The sequence below is a fragment of the Pelecanus crispus genome, chromosome 5 (genome assembly GCF_030463565.1).
Source record: "Pelecanus crispus isolate bPelCri1 chromosome 5, bPelCri1.pri, whole genome shotgun sequence".
Lineage (NCBI taxonomy): Eukaryota > Metazoa > Chordata > Aves > Pelecaniformes > Pelecanidae > Pelecanus > Pelecanus crispus.
Genome location: NC_134647.1, coordinates 31,526,655 through 31,546,817, shown reverse-complemented (window position 1 = coordinate 31,546,817; position 20,163 = coordinate 31,526,655). Strand labels below are relative to the sequence as shown.

Sequence of the window (20,163 nt, the reverse complement as noted above, 5' to 3'; positions counted from 1 at the left end):
GACAGGTACCAGCTATGTCCCACATACACTGTAACAAGCAAGGTAAACTTTGACTGTTTTATCTAATTGTATGGAAACTAAACTTTAAAATAATTTTTAAATGTTGATCGGTACAGTGAAAAATTACATAAAGATTAAGAACCTGCTTCCATTCAGGTCACTAGTGAAGACCCATTCCTCTGAGGAATTTTGGGCAAACTTTTTTTCTTCTTTAAGTTACACTATAAATCTATTGTAGATTATTCAGTTATGACTAGAACCTTGGACAAGAAGAAATCAGAAAAGCAGTATGGGCAGTAATATTTTGCTGATTACCACTCAAAAATCACATTTCTAAAACGAACTTATCTTTTGAGACAGAAAGTCTGCCTCAGCTTTGTTCAGAATCAGGTTCAGAACCACTCTCCATCATCAAAACACAGGATTTCAATGTAGAAAAAAAATCATTAAAATGCTACAAAGAACACTAGCTTTCATCTTCCTGTGTCTGAATATAGACTGGTAAATTTTGCTCTTAGTAAAATCTTTTAAACAAAACCCTGCCTAAAATCAGAAATAAGTGAATGAAAGGCATGAAGTTTACTGCAGAACTCTCAAATATACATAATGTCTACCTGTCAAGAGACGAGTCAGGTTACTGAATTTCCAACACTTGTCTTGAAGTAAATGCTCTCTGCTTATGTCAAATAAAAAGAAACCCTGAATCAAGCACCTAGGTTTTATTTCCTTTTGCAGCACTGAAATGTGCCTGAGATTTTTTTGTGTGTGTACAAAAATACCCTCATTTTAAAAGATGCACAGCACACTTTGGAAAGATTTCTTAGCTTGAAGTTTTCACCCTAATACATACTTTCCTGCTTCTTAATTCTCATTCACTGCACCTTCCTCTGTGTGCTTCAGAAGCTCTGGAAAGAAACTAACTTCTGTTAATACCTCACTAGCACAATTGCACTCTTTCAAAATATAAATCCTGACCACCAGTTTCTGTGTTCGTAAACAGAAGTATTGTTCTCTCACACAGAGCTAAAGGTTCTCTCCCCTGCTTCTCAAAGTGGAGAGGAGTTCAAAAGAGTACACTTTCTGAAATGGAAAATACAAGAATAAGAAAAGAAATCCAAGTTTTCATATTTGTTTGCTACAGAGAGGAATTTGGACCAATAATGCTGGTCAGACTAACTGTTAACATTTTAATATATTTAAATGATACAGCCTGGCTAACAACTAGTAAAATACTATGGTCGTATGGTGGGAAAAAATAGAACAGTACCTGCAAGACAGTTCTACACATACAGTTTAAAAGGTTAAAATACTGAGAATGTCTACAATGGTCTTTTATTTTTGCTTAAGTTAAGACAGATGCTGAAGGGTGTCTCAAAACTAAGCTTTGGTTTCTTCTTTCTTATCTTCCACAAAAGCCTTCTTCCTCAAACCCAAGCAATACGCTCTTTTTCTCCTTGATCTCAACGCTTCTCTCTCCCACATCTTTAACATGCGCGTGCCTTCTCCAACTCTTCTGTAACCCATCTGATGATGCCTGTACTGAATGTTTATCCCTCATGTATTATTTACCATGCTAGAAGTCAATCATTTTTCAGACCAGTCATTCCTCCTTTAGGATATCCATTTTTGATGACTGTTTGCAAACTGGAGCTCCCCATGCTCCAATCATGGCTGGAAGACTCTGGTTTCTTCTCAGTCCTGCCATTAAGTTGCTACCTGCATTTAGAAACACAGCCGAGTCCTGCCTCCGCAAACTGACCTCTGGCCCCCGATTCTTCCTGTGGTCCTGTGTCTCAGGGGGCTTGATCACCCTGGCAATACCCAGCCTCTTCAGTCTGTCCACTAGGTTCATCTTCAGCTGGCCTACGTCCGGAGCATTACGGGAGGGCTTTAGGCCATACATTTCTTGCAAGAATGTTTCTGCTGGTCGAGAAGCCAGGAAATTTTCTGAGTGATGCACTCGAGGCTCAAACAGTGGAGGGGAAGGACAAGGTGAATGCGAGGGAGAATTTGGTGGAGTAGAAGGAATGGGGACAGTTCGAGGGGGCTGTAGCAGAGGCAGTTTTTCTAATACGGGGCTATCGTAAACCTTGGCAGAGATGCCTTGTTCTTGCAAAAGTTTAGCCAGGCTGCTTGTGCTGCTGAAAGTAGTAGTTGAATCTCTTCTGTTGGTGAGAAACTCTCCAATACTAAGCCTGTAAGAAATGGCTGGAGTGCTCACTATGGGGTTTCCAATACTGCTGCCAGTATTTCCAAGTGAAAATGGGGCACCCATGGAGCTGAAATAAAAGTGACACAGAGAAGATGCACACATTAGACATCTTTATACCTGCTCTGCTCTCTATTTGCCTTTTAGTATACAGAAGGCTCGGAAAAAAGTAAACTATTGCTATTAGCTGTGACAGTTTCAGCTTTAGTAGATTCAGTATTGTTCTGCAAAGTATTTAGAAGATACTAGGCTGGCAGAGAGGTTTTGGTGTAAGTACCAATGAATTTACCTTCTGTGGTCACCTATACTGTATTACAGAGAATATCAATGTGGATGTCCAATAATAGTTTAAAAAAAACTATGACAGAATCGAAAAAAAATTATCATAGAATCAGTATTTTTTTTTTTACAACAGGTATATGACACAAAGCATTTGTTATTTAAGAGTATAAATTTACTTCCTTCAAGTTACCCTAACCTGTCTTAACTCTCACTCTAGGGAACTGCAAGTTTCCCCTTTGTAAATACAACTATTTGTATGAGTAACATCCTGTGTGTTGCCTAGCTGCCTTGGTATTTTTTAAAACTGGTCCATATATCAGGAGCCAGAAAGCAACTGTTTAATCCTATGCAGCAACATTTAGGATGTCAGCAGTCATCATACCTGGGAGTAACTTGAGTGACATCAGATGGGTGAAGGATCCTACAGGTAGTAAAGGTAAACGTGGAATTTGTAGAAGACAGACACTTCCCTGGATTTGAGGCTGCAATGTGGAGAATTTACATCCATTGAGGGTAAAAATAAAGACAGATAAGAACTAATCAAAGCAAAGTTTAAGATAATGTTATTATCATTTCTAATTTTTTTTAAGTAAAGACAGCAAAGACAGCATTGTCCAAGGTCAAATACTTTCCATTGAGAAAAAGACACTGCAAAATAAAAAGAGGAAAAAACACTAACCATGCTTCTTACCGGTGAGTGGTACTGCTGCTGAAGTAATAGGTGGCAGGAAAATCCCTGCCACTGGCTTTGCCACTGTACACTTCTTTTCCTCTGGGAAGGACTGTTGCACTTGAAATGTTATACCTCCTTCACCTTCTTCCTCATCATCCTCCTCCAAGTCAGAAATGCGGTACACAGCATCATCAGATAGAGGGGTAAAACCTTTTGTAACAACACCTGGTCTTGGGTCAAGAATGGTGCCTAGGTTGGGTCGAGCAAGCTGCTGCCAGTGAAAAAGCGTCTGAGATCCTGGTGTGACAAAAGAGAAGAGTCTCAGACAGCCATTGCCTACTGTTGTATTGAGTGACAAGAACTCATGATCAAAACAACTCCAGCTAACTGATGCTGACACTGTGATACACGACACACTTGGATGGCAATGCCAAGAAAAAGCCTAGCACTCAGCACTGTGTAAGAAAGCCAAATAGAAAGTGATAGATGAGCTAGTTGGCACGTAGCCTACCAAATACTACTACCTCCTACTGCATATCATACCTAGCTATACACACACTAATAATGATTTAGTTGGCAAATTCATGTAAAATCCTCTTCTGCTGATGAGAGAAGGAAGATCATCATCTTACCTTCAATTGGTTTGACAATTTGCAATTTTTCTGGTAGGAGGACACGGAGATTACTAGAGCTGGCAGACAGATCAGTGAATTCTGAGTTTGTACCCAGGGAAAAACAGCTTTCTGTTGGTGTACTACAGCCACTAGCTCCTTCTTTCTGCTCAGCCAGCAAATGCATTTTTCGCTCCCATTCCTCCTCAAAGAACTGCTTCTCACTCAGGTAGTTCTGACGACGGAGGGAGAGCCTGTGCAGAGCTGTGACTAAGTCACTGTCTCCAGGGGTTCCTGGCTGGCCAGGATTATGAGTGCCTCTGTGAGAAACATCAAATAATAATAGATAATTAAGACCATTAAATTAACTATTTCGCTCTTACACAGCTGAGGTACAGTCTGGATTTAGTTTTGAATCAGTTAGTTTAGAAAGAAGGTAACAGGCTGTCTTTCCTACTTCAAATTCTTCTCAGAGCTGCTCCTCTGGGTCATCCGTGTGTGGCTCTCCAACTGGTGTACGCCAGACCGGAAGGGCTTTACTGTCATAACAACACTTGACCGATTAGATCCAGGGATTGGCAATGGGGCAGGAAAGGAAGAGGAGTGGCCATGAGTGACATTAGCAACCTTGACAGTGTCAAATACTCGTTTCTGTTGATCCCTGCAGAAAAGACAAGCAAACAAATGTGGTTTTCAGAAGCAGTTTGAAAAAGACATAATAAAGAAAAAGCTCTGAACAACAGACTTTCAAAAGTCTGCAGAGACCAGACTAAAGAGATTTAAGCCCAGAAAAACAGGATTGCCTAACAGACTCATGTTTTCAGGAGTACTACTCTATTAAATACCCACTTAAGACTTACCACTTATTTTGACCTGAAAGACCTGAACCTCTATTGATAACCACTTGAGAACATTCAGGAACATGTATTTTGTTTGTTTAATAGGTATATGCTTTCAGAAGCATATATTTAATTTATTACTTCTTGCTCAGAAGTAAGAGATCCAGGAACAGGTCTTCAGGGCTTTGGAAACTGTTATCAGTCTTTCAGCTATAATTTCATTTGCCGGAGAACTTTTCTATAAGCATTAAAAGTGATAAAACTAGTGCTGTGCATGAGAGAATTTGCATCAAAAAAATCTCAAAAATTAAAGAATGAAATAACATCCTTTTAGCAAATTCCCAACTTCCTCATAGAATAAAATAAGAATAGTAGGTTTCAAAGTTGAAAAGATTACCAAATACTATAAAGCTTTTTTTATTAAGTTACGTAGAAAACTTATTATAAAGGGAACATTCACATTTGTAGATTTCCAGAAATCAGTTTCACCTTACTTAATACAAGCATATGGAATAATATCAAAATAGCACATAGAATTCTGAAAACATACTTTTGCTTGGAGAGAACAGATTCATCACCCTGACTCAATTCCTTCCGCATTGTCCCTTCAATTTCTGCTGCAAGGGAATCCTAGAGAAAAATGGAAACCAGGAGAGTTGACAAATTAGATTCAAGTCTTCCTGCTAACAATTTTAGCAGAAAACAACTCTAAAAAAAATACTTTAAAAATCTCCATTTGTTTCCTTGGTGTCAGCATGTTTCGGACAAACCCTTCAGTCTCTGAACGATGGGCATGGCGGGGAATTTTCCACCATAACTATGCCCAAGCGTAACCAGTATGGGTTCAGTTTTCATCAGCAACATGTGCTTTTTCTTGGTACTCTTTATGTTGGTTTCTTAAGAACAACCTACAATTGTAAGAGCACTTCTTACAAGGCCAAACACGTACATGAGGGATTCTGTATACACAGAACAACCAACCAAAACCTGACAAATTCCCAGCACAGCCCAGAAATTTTTGAGAGTACAGTAAGCAGAACATACCTGACACTAATAGAAAGAGAAAAATAAATGCCTTTAACCCTTTTCCATTGGTTTAGTCATCTCTGGCAATTAGTCTGCATTTCTGATGATGCTTAAAATTTAATCTCACAAGATAAGGACATAAAATTGCATCATAAACTACATCAAGGAAAAAAACCCCTCTTGAAGAGACGCTTTGTTTCTTAAAGAAACACCGTCAAGTTATAAAACTCACATCAACATTGAACAATATACTAGCACAACTGAGCACTAGCTGTAGAACATGCCAATTCCCTTATTTAACAGAAAATGCATATAAAAAGGAAAAATAATTTTAATATCACAATGTGTCAAGGGAATGGTTACTTTCCTAATACATTAAATTCTCAAAAATGTACGCATTAAAGAATTGAAAAAACATTAGATCAGCTCCTTTGCCCACTACAAAATAGTTCCTGCTGCAGCTCCTTGTAATGGCTGTTTTACTCAGAGTTGTATGCTACTACAGGCCATGTGTGCCAGGAGGTATATGCCATGCTAGTGGTATTTATTACCACAGGAAACGCTCCACATGACTGGGGGTGGCAGAGACAAGCGACAGAGCTGGCTCTGCTGCGCAGCAACTTCACTTCTTCTTGTGATTCGTGCAACATCCCTAGACACTCTGCATTCCGATCTTGCAACTCATGTAGCTGAAAGAGAGAAGAGGCCATCACGTGATCCCAGTAAGCTTTAAAGACAAGACAGAATGAAACTGAATTAACTCCTACAGAAACCAGTACTGACTGATTCAACACTATATTTTTCCAACTGCATGGCACATGCCAACATCTGGAATGGACAATGGTCAGCATAGCACCTGCACCAATTTTAGTGGTGAAGCATGAAGTAAAAATTAAGACTTGAAAGAGGAAAGGAAAAGTATGGTAAAATCCAAAGGAAAATACATCGAAAAAGTCTGCAAATACAGTAACTGCTGATGCAAAAAGAGAACTTCCTTAAAATCTAATGAGCTACAGTATTGTTGATATAACCAGTAATATTCACACTAAAACACTCTCTTTCTCATAACTACTAAGAATAGTAAGACCTCCCTACTTGGAACACCTTCCTTGCCTTTCATACTTCTGTGAACTACCAAAATACTTGTGTAGACTTAAATAAAAACAATTATTCTTTTCCCCCAATCATGTAACTCCAACCACAATGAAAAATGAAAAGCCCTACATAATTAAAACAATAGTTCCCATTCTCTCTTAGTTTTTTTTCTCGTATTCTATTCCAAAACATTTATCTAAATGTATATATACAGAAGCCTTAAGTACCTCTGCTGTCAGTTGTCTCTGAGCATCTTTGGAAGCTTGTAAGTGAAGTTTCAGCTCCTCCTTTTCAATCACATGCTGAAAGCACAAAAAAGTGCTCATCATTTTCTCAGCCGATTTCCCCAAGAGAGTTGATCCTCTGCCATACTTTCCTGAAACAGTCACTCTCTTGCAGTGTAACCCCCTGGCGCAAGTCAATTTTTACCTGCTATAAGCACTAGCGTGCACGCATACACACTGCAGAGTACACACGCATACTCTGCAGAGTACCACTCAGTTATGGCAATTCTGCTCTTCCTTTCTCTGCCGAAGTATTGTACTTAGTGAAGGCTATGGGGAAGTGTGAGATTTCAACCATACTGGTATTCTCACTACCACAGAAAAAATGCTATACATGACACATTTTAAACCTTGATGACTCGTTTTCCTCAAATATGCGCGCGCACGCACTCTTCATCAGCATTCCCTTACTTCTTTGAGTTTATGTTGAAGATCAACAATCTGAGACAAGAGGGATGAGATCTCCTCCTGGTAGCGAACCAGCTCCTCACTCTTCTCTGACAACTCCTCTGTTATTCTGGAAATTTGAGCATTTGTTTGCCCTACAAAACATAACAGGAACTTAGTAGAGAGCTTTTCTCAACAGATGACAAAAATGCAAACCAAGCCCAAAACCCAGAAAAGATCAAAGTCAACAACCATCTGCAAAATGACCAATACTCTTAGGAAATCAACTCATAGTACATAAAGAGTAGGTGCCTTAGAACACCCATAAGGAAAAGATAAATGGTGGGGAGGTGGAAGAGGGTTAACTTCAAATGCAGGTGTAACATATTAAGAGCTAAGTGTGCAGAACCTGAAATACGTATCGCAGGTATGCAAAATGACCATAATAAAATCCAAGGTAAGCTGCCATAAACAATTTCAAATGACATGCTGGATCATGACCAAGGCCAGACTTGGAATACGCTGAAGAAGTCAGGCTCTGAACTGATTTTGTTATTAACTACCATTGTCTGCAAGCAAAGGCTTTTTGTCACACCTTGTCAAGTGTGACATACACCTATTTAGCTCTTGATTCTGGTCACTGTCTATTCCCCAAAGACCCACTGTGTACAATTTCCTGTTTCTTTTTTTCTTTGAGCAAGCACTTCATCAAGTGAGATGACAAAGCAGCTCAAAAAGCTGAGATATTTTTATGCTGTTAGTCTTGCTTGTATACTTGCCCTGAAAGCATAGCAAAGTCATAATAAAGTCTGATCAATCTTGTATAAAGGTCACACTAAAAATTTACTGCAGAACAAGGTCCTGCCCATGGACCTGTGGACGGTTAAGTTCACGGTCAGATACCTTCTTCCTGAAGGTACAAATTTTAAAGCTGTAGAGTAGACATCCTTTGGGAGAAGATTCTTTCTGTGAGTCTACATTACCTAGCATGCCTATATGTGCTATAGCATTGGACAAAACAGAACTCAGACATTCTCATTGAAGGAAAATAGGAGATCTTCTATGAAATAACTTCTCTTTGCAAAGGATATATATTTTTTCTCAGAGGGAATGGAGTAAATTAACAACCAACTAAGCATCAATTCATAGTATTTTATGGTCATCTGGAACAAGAAAAATTAAGCAGCAACCCAGTGTTCTTTATGGTGGCTGTACAGAAAAAAAAATTCTTAAAATAGAAGCTTAAGGTTGTTATGCACAAAGGAAGTAGCACACATCAAATGACTACAGATAAAAAGTTATACCACCAGGTTACACAATCACCACACAGAAAAAAGGATTATTCCTTATTGTTTCAGTATACTTCACATGCATTTGTATAAGAGTAGCTGCAATTCTTTGCAGATAAATAGTCCCCAAAGCAAATATGGACAACTTTTCTAGACATTAAAATACTTGCCAATTTAAATGCTTTGGTTTATAATATATATTTTAAAAATAAACTAATGCGTTCATAGGTAAACAGTAATTTAGAACGTGCATTTAAGAGTCTATGTATGCACTGATACATTTTGGTGTCAAGTGTGCTGAATACTCTATACAAGAATTATATTTTGTTGATTTTCCAGTGTCTGTAGGCTTCAGTTTAGGAGGTTTATGGACATTAGATTTTGTGTTCGTATTCTCTCCCTAAACACAGTACACATACCTGAAGCTGAATGCCAGAGTGAAACTCGATGAAATACAGAAACAATTTTGCACTTGGGCAAAGAGCAAGACTTGAATAATTGGCATAAATTACTGAAGCTCATTTTTTGATTCAGGGATAACTAAGGTGTAGGCACTAGGTATTTCAAATACCATTTTGCCATTGCAAGATACAGCCTGGATACTCACGAAGCTCTTTGACACAGTCATTGACCAGCTGCTGTTCCTTCTCTTCATATGTAATGGTTTCTGTCTTCAGATGGCAAGCCTTCAAGAAAGTTATTGGTATTCCAATTTCAGTTTATCTATACATATATTAATGTTATAAATTTTTATTTCTGAAATTCTTGCAACTGAAGAGTCTCCCCTCTATCTTTATAATTCCTATGCACCTGGCCATACTTCCTAACCATTTTTTCCACGGTAACCTGTTTCCCTGAATTGTACAGGTTTTTTGAGTGAAAGACACCCAGACACAGGAACAAAACCTGATCTCTCGCCTCTAATGAAAAATTGTTACAAAAATATTCAATTTGGTAGGGAAAGTAAACCAACACAGTCATCAGAAGTAAGCAATTCAATTTGCTTCAAAACTTAACACAAAGAAATCTTGAAAACTGAATGATGTTAACCAAACCTTTTATGGCACGGAAAAGCTCTCAGGAGAACAGGTTTTCTCCATATTCCCCAACTAGTCTATTTAGATTGTAAATTTTCTAGGCCAGAGACCAAATATCACAACAGGTCTAAACAACATCAAGCACACTAGATTCCCACTCCTGTTTCAATTGTGAGGATGAGAATATTAAAATTTGCACAGGTAAGTCTTCTATATTCAGGACTGTTTGCCAGTAAGTGACCATAAAACTTAGTAAATGGGTTTAAAGATTATCCAAGCAAGTAGAAATACAGCTACACAAGTGCAGGCAAACACACTTCTTTACATAATGCTGTCACATGAAAACGTAACAAAAAGCAAATATAGGCTCAATATAATTGAGGCTATTTCAAGTCAGTGAAGGTTATGTGATGTCACAGAATGATAGCAGCCTCTTTTCAACTCCGTTTTTTCACACTAAGGCAGACTAAATTAATCCCTGGTCTGTAAAGTTTTGTAATCATATACAGGGTTAGGAGCACAATAAAAGCAGTCTGATCTTCTCTTTTTTCTCCTACAGCACTACTAAACTATCCATTTGATCTTACGGAGTTTTAGAAAGGATATGCATCTCAGGCTGAGTATTTTGGAGATAAAACAAGGGGAAGAGTATATTTTGTTCCCATTAAAGGAATCTAGTCTTTGTTGTACTGCTGTAACACGCTTATATTGGGAAAGGCTCACCAAAAAAAAAAAACCCCAAAATAAAACCATCCCTCCCCCCCCCAAAAAAACCCCACCTTTCTTACAAACACCCCCCCTTTTCTTAAAAACAACAAAATAACCCATTTTTAACGAATCTCCTATTTTACAAGTTCCACTCTCCACCTCCGAAGAAGAGGTATGCATCTGTAGATTCTAGTTCTTGTAACCTTTGCTGTTGGTTCCATGACTTTTATAGCCATTGTTTTGTCTGGCCATTTAGTCTCTATCCTTGTAAAGGTATAGTGCCTGTATTTGTGTTTTATACACAAGAGAGACCAATTCAAATATAGAGACTAATCACATAGTCAAAACTAAGTGTGTCTTTAAAAGAATGTGAGGAGAAGCTTATTAACCCTTAACATTGAATATAGGCTGACAAAAATGTAATGGCAACACAATGGAATTGCCAAAATACTACTACTAATCACAGTCAGATTTATATAAAAACAGGTCACACAAGCCTGAGGGCCTGATGGGGCCGAGGACATTTGCTGGGTGCTTATGTACGTTCCCATATTCTTTCACATACCATAAAAGCACTGAGGAAGGACTACTAGAGGACTCTGGAGATAATGAGGAATAGTGAGGGAAAGAGAAGGATATGGGGGGTGGAGGGAAAGTGTTGGGGTATGATTTGTATACAGCGATACAAAATAGTCATATGCTTCAAGAGAAACCCAGATGCTGGATTTCTTAACCATACTGATTTATTTAATATCCAGCATATATGGTATACACTCTAAGTTGGATATACCTTCGATCGGAGAGCAAGGTTCTCCTCTTCCAGCTCTCTGAGTTTATCTTGCAAGACATCCAGCTGCAACAGATCATGTGATACATTGAAAGACTCATTGAAACGAAGTGGTGTGGAACAGCTGGAATCTGTTTCACTCTCCTCAGAAGCAATTGAAACAATACGAAGCAGGTCATCCTTCTTTGACAATTCATGCTGCAGCTGGTTAACCTATGACAAAAGAGCACCAGCTCATGAAATATACTTTAGCTATACAATATTACAGTCTATTATTTATGCAGCCTCTTGGAACATCACTGCTCCAGTCTAAAATGAGATTAACAAGTAGTTCACAGGTCATGATCCATTTATTTATATTTGCACAGAAGATTCAACCTCTATTTATTTTATAGGAAGTTCACAAAATCATAACTTTAACACTGTAAGAGAGATTGAAAATGCAAGATAACACAAGAATGGACAACAGAACCTACTTTTTGAGTAGTTTACTTCAAAATAATTTTCCAGCTACTTTGATACACATTTACATTTTAACACTCTAACTATCATTTTGATTATGACCATTTTTCTGAACTGTAACTTCCTGGATGTCGTGGTTTAACCCCAGCCAGCAACTAAGCACCATGCAGCCGCTCGCTCACTCCCCCTACCCTGGTGGGATGGGGGAGAGAACTGGGAGAGTAAGTGTGAGAAAAAATCCTGGGTTGAGATAAGAACAGTTTAATAATTGAAAATATAAAGTAAAATAGCAGTAGTAACAATATAATAAGAACAGTAATAATAATATACAAAGTAAGTGATGCACAATGCAATTGCTCACCACTCACCGACCGATACCAGACAGTTCCCAAGCAGCGATCACTGCTCCCCAGCCAACCCCCCCCCCCAGTTTATGTACTGAGCATGACATCATATGGTATGGAATAGCCCTTTGGTCAGTTTGGATCAACTATTCTGGCTGTGCCCCCTCCCAGTTTGTTGTGCACCTGGCAGAGCATGGGAAGCTGAAAAGTCCTTGACTAGCATAAGCAGTACTTAGCAACAACTAAAACATCAGTGTGTTTTCAACATTATTCTCATCGTAAGTCCAAAACACAGCACTATGCCTGCTACTAGGAAGAAAATTAACTCTATCCCAGCCAAAACCAGGGCACCGGAGAAAAGGACTGATAGACATCTATTTATGTGTATAGACTGGTACCCCCCAGTCAAAACATTAAATGACTATAGGAAAAATAAAACCAAGAGAAGAGATAGATCTCATTTAGATAAATTCTATTTTGCGTATCTAAATTTTTATATGAATACATAAGTTTACGCTGTCCTACAGCTAATTATGAGTATGTTTTTATTACCAGCATATTGCTTTATACAAGCAGCTGAATCCATTTCACTGTAACTTAAACTGTTGACTGTAGGGTTAAAAAACTTGGGATACTTTATAATTTGTCAACTATTTAATTCTTTTTTAAGAAAGAAAAACAAAAGATTAGATCAAGAATCTGTGCTTAAAGGAAGAGATGAAGATCTTGAGCAGAATTAAGTTTTCATTACATTTTATTTATTCTTAGTGTAAGCACCCCATTAAGGCACCTCATTTTCCAGCTGTTTCCTCACCTGTGACCTTGTTATGTAGCAGGTCATGTCAGATACCAACTACTTATATTAACTTAGATTATTAGATTCTCAGTTTAATGGCAGGATACCAGACTGATGTTCTGATGGTTTGAAAATGCAATCCTGCTGTAGATGTACCATAATAGTACCTAACATTCTTGTAAATTCTCAGTAATTACAATATGCAGTCTTCATAATCAATTCTTGGACTGAGAAGGCTGATTGAACAACAATTAGGAGAATGACATCTAAGTATACTTCTGTAGTTTGAGAGCAGCAATCACCTGCTTTCACAATGAAATAATGTATTTCTATTAATCCTCTTACTCCATCATAAAAAAAAAAGAAAGAAAGAAGGGAAAAAAAAAAAAAAGAAGAGAGAAAAAGCAAAGAAAGGAAGGGAAAGAACAAAGATCACTCACTCGATCTAGAGTTTGTCCTAACTGTTCTTCTAGTGCTTCATTCTGTTCCGTCAACAGATGGTTTCGCTTAAGGAGGGCTTGTCCAATTCGAGCTGCCAGTTCCAGGTCCCGATCTTTCTGCTCACAAAATGAGAACAAATGTCTACTTTTGATCAGATAAGGTTTAAATTCAGAGTAGTTTTAGATTCTCATAGCTATTGTTTAATGCATCACCACTCTGAGATCCCCCTTCACTCTCAAATGGATCAACATTGTTAGGACAATGATTAATGCTTCATCCTTTGGATCCAGAACACATCCATAACTCTGTTTCTTGATATAGCACATTCTCTTCTACAGTCATTTGCAGTAACAGGGGGAGGGGAAAGCACCAAACCTAGGGACAGTTTTGGTTTTTGTGCCGAGTACTGGAGAGGTTAAATGGGCTCTGTTGAATCATACAAAGAAGCCACATATACTTAGGCCTGTGGTCTTTCAAGTGACACTTTCTCCAGAACAGACTGCTTAACTTCAATAGTGATGATATGGTAGAAGCAAAGGAACAACAGGAGCAAAGGAACAACAGGAACGCAGAAACTAGCTGTTTGTTTCTTACACCTCACTGGCTCCATGGGTGCCCATAGTTTTGCTAAATTTTGCTTCTGAGATGGTGCAACCAAATGGGCAGCTTCTCATTACCCATGTGTTTGAAGCAGCTCCTGAAGATAACTGAACCAAAATTTCCAGTAGCTGAATAAAACCCTTCCTCTTATATATATCCTCAAATATATTAACACAGCATTACAGAGATGAGCATACCTCAGCTAACAGATGTTTGACCATGTCAGCATCACTGTAGGTTTTCTGCTCCACATTATCTGTGCCAAGAACTGAGAAGAGAAAAACATATTTACTGAAGTAGCTTAAGTACAAGAAGACGGCTGGGAAGGGAGAGTGCTGAAACTCAGAGGATGTTTTTTATATACAAATATTACTATTTAATCAACTACTTAGTTGATGAAACTAGCAGAGGCTATGAAAATGCATCTTAACTTCAGAAACATGAAACAATACTCATTTGGGAAACTGATACAATGAGATATTGAACATTTACTGCTTTCAGCAACATTAGCTAAAACTTGAGGTGCTCACAGATCCTTCAAATTTAGAAAAAGGAGGAAAAACTCTTAAGATCAACTTTTTGAATACAGCCAAGTTATTAAATCATCCAGCCTGCTGGGGAGAGAGGGAAGAATATATTGGAGCATATCCAAATATAGCTGAACACACCTACAGACTTTACCCTTGAAATAAAATTCCCATTAGTTTGTGCTACACATAGCTATACACAGGAAGTATGGAGACCCAAGAGACTAGTCATGGAAATGGATTTATTAAGTGCTTGATCATCTTGGAAACAGTTAAAAAGAAATGGGATAATGTATGTCTGCAATTTAGATGTACCAGTAAATCCTATCTTACTGACCGAGTGACTTCTACATTTGAAGAGTTTGTAAAACTATTTAAAAACAGAACAAGTAGGATCTGAAAAACAGGACTGAGTAAAGAATAAACAAAGCATGAAGAATTTGCGACAACTCTGAACAAAACACAGTGCTAAAACACAAAGCCCTGGTCTGCTCTAGTTCTTGTCCTGAGAAATAGAAAATGCTAGTAAAGAAGAAATCTTAATTACCTTGTGCAAATTTGTGAGATCCAGTGAAGGAGGAGGAAGGAAGTTCAAGAAGAGCTAGAGTGACAGAAAATTAAAGATACAGGGGGGAAAAAGAACAAAGAGGAGAAAGAATTAAAATGTAAGGAAACAGGTGATTTATTTGCATGCATCCACCACCACCAAAAATAAATGCATGTGTAAACATACTTTTTACACTATTAAAACTTTCTTCAAGCTTTTAAAGAACCATTTAAATATTATTCCCTTCAGGAGCAGAATTATACATCTCACATGCAGGTGATGGATGTTTGTGCTTGTCCAAGTTCAACAGAAATTTGCTATTTTTGATTTATGGAATCAGGATCATGAAAGTAAAGAAGGCAGCAATATAAATTTAACAAATACAGAAGTATCTGCTTCGACTGAAGGTCTAAGTTAACCTATTTTGAAACTAATTCCATCATCACTGCACTGCAAACTAAGTTTACTATGGATTTGGTCTAAAATATATTTCTGAAGATTTCCTTGACTCTTCTACCTTGTTTAAATCCACTTCATTATCTGAATACATAGTGGTATTCATTCTCAGTTTTTTTCTTTGTTCTTGTTGAGGACTGCTCACTTAGTTATGAGATAGTGAAGTGCCAAGCTGAAGTGCACACTAACTTTATTTACATACATTATATAAGCTATGCATGTTCTTTACATACATAATGTCCATAATTAACCTTTTAAAACCTAACACTGAGGCTATGCTAGGAACAAAACCAAGTTGCATTTTAGTATAGAAAGAAACTTTTTTGCAGTCTTGAAAGACAGGAGAACAGAAAGAACAATATAGAAGAAAAAGGTTTACTGAACTGTTTCTTTAAGAGCTTAACAGAAAAATAAACTAACAAATCAAATGCTTTTTATCAAGCAGATCAGTAGGCATAAAAACCCAACACATACTGTTCAAGTATTTAGGAGCTTTGAATTTACAGCAGTGGCATTTACTAATTGTATTTCTAAGCAGGGCAAAAATAGGAGCTCTTCACAAAATCTAAAGTACCTACCTATCAGTAGCATAACATGCATTTGGGAGGTCGATTTTACTGTACTGTTTGGTTGCTGATATTGGTTGCCAAGAGGGGACTCTCAACTCACCTGGCTTACTAGTATTTGGAAAATTCACTGCACATACATAAATTTCAGCCTTTACAGGCAGAATAGCATAGCCAGCTCTCCTCTGGTAACTGTTCCCACCAAGTGATTTCAAGTTAAAAGTTTCTGCCCAGTGCTAAGTCACTTTAATAAAGATTTACACTAATTACATACAAGGGTACTCAGGTAAGTAAGTTCCTACAATCAAAAGCAAATATATTTACTCTGATAAATGAAATCACAGAACAGATTTGAAACTTGGCTCTATACAAGTTTTGTTATTTTCTCACAGTCCAGGATCAAAATAATACATAGTTTGTTACAATTCTCTCTTGTGAACACACACATGTACAACTCCTCACTCACCTTGCCAAGTGAAAGGTGCAAGCAACTCTTCATTTTGCTTAATATTCTTGTTATGTTGTGCCATGTCCCTTTATTCACACGTACAAAGTAGTTCTTAAGACAGACGTTCTGTAATTCTGGGCTTCTTAGACTACCACTGTTGAAGTAGAAAATATTCTTCCACCTCACTGAAAACACTGCCAGTGGTAACTCAACTGGTCATTAGATAAACCTTCTAATAGGCAGCAGCAGCCATAAAAAGAGGAGGAGCTCAAGTGCAGTAACTGTTGTGTTGTTTTATGTTTTTTTTTTCTCTGGGATGTGAACTATAAATTCACTCAAACCATGAGTTTAGCATTCTCTTTAGGAAAAAGTTATAAAAATGTTTCCATACATATATAGGGAGGGGAAGATATACACATAAAAAACCCAAGTTACGCTTCAAGAGTATGGCTGTCATACTTACTCCCAATTCCAGTCAACAGAAAGAAAGATACAAATTTCACCTAAAAAGCTATTCAGCAATGATTATAAGTGGATCTTGATTTATATCTGTATTTGTCTGGGACCTTTCCAGTATCTCCCTGTAAGTTACTAGGCTCAAACAAGCTAACATGCTGACTACTACATTCAATCTCTTTGGACAATTTCTAGGAGAAACATAAACTGTATTTATCTTGAGTTTATATGACTTGGCAGTTACAACAGTGTTCAGAAATAACAGAATTAATTTTGTATGTTATACCTAACAGTTATCTTTTAAGTTCATGTCAGTCATTGTTACAGCTCATTTTTGACAATGTCAAGAAAACATCTGTGGCAACTGTTCAGAAAACTCTCACAAGCAGTTTACTGTTTTCACAGAACACTTTCTATAGTTAAAAAGAACTTCTCACTGGGTGAAAGAGGAAAACACCACTTTCTGTAGTACCTTGACAGCCAAATAATACATGACTGCCTTCATTAAAAATGTTGTTGATAAAATCCCTCTCACTGCAGTTTGGAAATGCAGGCTCGCACTGACTGAAGGTCTTTCTCTCAGAGCTCTGTGCTTTTATCACACTGGAACTGCAGGTGTTTACCAAAGAGCTTCAGCAGAGCCACATTTGATGTGAAGTTCCTTCCAGCACTGACAGAATCTGATCCCACCTGTTTATAATTAAAACTTAGAGCAAGTACACACCCCACTGACAACACAACTGCTTCCAGTGAACTACAAAGGTGTTCACTCAACTAAAAAATAATTTATGCTTGCAATACTATTATCAGAAACAGACCGAGCAATAAATATTAAATGGCTTTCCAAATACGAAAGTATTAAACGATATAAACACTATTAAAAGGAGTTCCAAGTCTGCAAGTTCAACTGATAACAAGATTGCTTTAAATTGTCAAGTACTGCATTCTTAGAAGGTAATGTTTTACTTTTACTTGCTCATTTGCTATATACCCTGGGTGGAGGCTTAAAGCACAAACAACAAAAAAAACCTTTCAGAGGTGGCATGTACAAGGAGGAGGTAATCATTACAGATTGTATATAAATACCAAGTTCACTCTCCCACTAGTTCTGATATATGGAGGAAACAGGACTTTCCCATTTCTCTAAAGTGATTACAACACACTCTCCTTTTTTCACATGAAAACACTTGAAACTACAGGCAAGTAAGTGTTCACTTCTTTTGGCAGCCTTCTATATAGTTGATTTTTAACACATGAAAGGTTTCTTCATGTGATCAGAAGCTGTCCATTTTCTTCCTTATGATCTGCTAGGTTTAAGGATAAGTTACTTAGTATTTTCAAAACTGGAAGGCAGTGATCAATACTGATCTAGCACTCACACCATTTCTATCTCCAGAAGTAACCATTAACAGCATTTCAAAAGCAACACTGACACACAACATCAGGGCAAACATCATCAGAAGAACCACAGCATCTTTAACGTTCCTGAAAACAGCTGCTGCATACTCCATACCTCTCGTATTACATCTAATCTAGTGCAATTCTAGGTTCCTGCCTCTTTTTCACTATCACATGTTCCCACTCTTACTCCCTTGTGAAATCTAATGATCAGACATCCATGGGGTAAGCTAGGTCAGCCCTTAGAACTGCAGTGCTGAACTACAAGCACCTCCCCTGAACTCAGCTTTTTCTTCCACCAGTCTGAAGTTTTCCAGATTTGAACACTTTCTAATATTAAAATATTAATTTTATATTTACAGTTTTCTCTGCAATAATTGGGAAAAAAAAATCCTAGGCCCAGATATACTCACTCATGTAACGGAAGGGCTCCTCATCACGAACTGGAGAAGTGATTTCAGAAAGATGGCCATGGCAGGCAGGGGACTCAATCCAGTCTTGATTTTCATACAGATACAGAGAGTCCACTCGTAACTTGTAATCTGGCAACTGTTCTTCTAGCATGCTCACCAACTCTACCTCAGGAAGGTCCTCACTGGAGCAGACATCTGAAAGTGAGTAAATGCCAGTAATAGTACATTACTATTAAATGCAACATATATTTAATATCACTACAGTAGTATACATTCTCTATACCATAAAATACTTTATAAATCATCAGCAGGTTTGAAAAGAATTATTCTGTATTGGACAAATTACCAGAATACTTATTGAATCAATACTTGATTTACATTGTAATATTTCTAAGTTCCTCATCCCCAACTAACTCCACAACTTCCCAGAAAGCTATGTCTAGCCATGATTCCCTCCGACTTCTTGAATATGATGTATGTGATGAGCTTCAATTTCTATCTTTTCCTCTTCATTGAACTAAAACACAGACCTACATTTTACCAGCTACTGATTTCGTGAGGTTTCATTGGCTTTAGCATAGTTAAATTTCCTTTTTCTGAAGGAAATTCAGAAATTTTCTTGTTCTGTTTATCCTTTTGTTTGGTAATGAACATAGATGTAAACAATCTTAAAGTAACTACAAAAATCAACTGAATACTGCCTTGAAATCAGGGAACAAATATAACATTCCATTATCACCCATACAGAATCATGCTCTGAGAAACACAACACTCAAAAATGCTGGAAAAAAAGTTTAGCTCTTCCTGTGTCATCCCCACCCTTAATCTCTTCACAGTTATTAAAAAAAAAAAAGAAACATTAATTCTAAGTTGCTAAAATACTGCATCTCAAAGGCATACAATGATTATCTTTCCAACATTTCCACTAAAGATGACTATCTTCAATATTTTTCAGTGGAAAAAATGCCAGTGTTGATTACTGACACTGAGAATTGTACAAACAACATTTTACAGTGGAAGCTAATTTTACAAACTAGTTAAGAGGACTCACCATTTTTGTTCATTTGCAATATCAGATAAGCAATACAAAGAATGTGGAACTTAAGGTTGTCTTCAGGTTGATGTTGTGTAAGATGTTAGATTCATTCAGGATTTGTAACAGTTAATTCTTCCAACTTACCAGAGACGCTCTCCAAGCCCCCGCGATCAAAATTCATGAGTCCTTTCTTCACAGTTCACTTCTTTGGAAATAGCATTCTGTAGTCAGATTGTGTACTGTCCCTTTATTGCTTTGGTAGAAAGATGGCTTTGGTTTAGAGACAGAGTAAATGAGAGCCATCAAGCCACTGAGACACTAACAAATCTGGCATCAACTCACTTCTGCAGACTGGTTCATACTCCAGATCTATTGCCATCTTTGGACATGCTTATTTCATCTGGTCTACTACTGATCAGTAGAAGTATCTACAGGACACTTCATGT

At 37.5% G+C, this 20,163-nt stretch overlaps 1 protein-coding gene across 1 annotated transcript; it reads right to left on the bottom strand.

Annotated features, from left to right (window-relative positions):
• Positions 1 to 818: 818 nt before the first annotated feature.
• TRAK2 (trafficking kinesin protein 2) lies at positions 819 to 20,098 on the bottom strand. The gene is made up of 15 exons (XM_009481678.2): positions 19,862 to 20,098; positions 18,682 to 18,876; positions 14,068 to 14,138; positions 13,270 to 13,386; positions 11,231 to 11,440; positions 9,303 to 9,381; positions 7,431 to 7,561; positions 6,963 to 7,037; positions 6,192 to 6,329; positions 5,165 to 5,244; positions 4,233 to 4,436; positions 3,797 to 4,095; positions 3,183 to 3,461; positions 2,874 to 2,979; positions 819 to 2,279 (listed from the first exon to the last, which is right to left on the bottom strand). Exons 1-15 carry the CDS (start codon positions 19,896 to 19,898, stop codon positions 1,601 to 1,603), a joined length of 2,700 nt encoding a protein of 899 aa, XP_009479953.1. The 5' UTR covers positions 19,899 to 20,098; the 3' UTR covers positions 819 to 1,600.
• Between the last annotated feature and the right edge of the window lie 65 nt (positions 20,099 to 20,163).

Excerpts from the sequence above, each read along its gene's own strand:
- TRAK2 (XM_009481678.2), bottom strand. The coding sequence starts at position 19,898 with ATGAATTTTGATCGCGGGGGCTTGGAGAGCGTCTCTG. Across the intron at positions 5,245-6,191 it reads CATGTGGAGCGTTTCCTGTG|GATTCCCTTGCAGCAGAAAT; the intron begins GTAATAAATACC and ends ATTTTTCTCTAG. Across the intron at positions 2,280-2,873 it reads GTCACTCAAGTTACTCCCAG|CTCCATGGGTGCCCCATTTT; the intron begins GTATGATGACTG and ends CTTTTATTTCAG.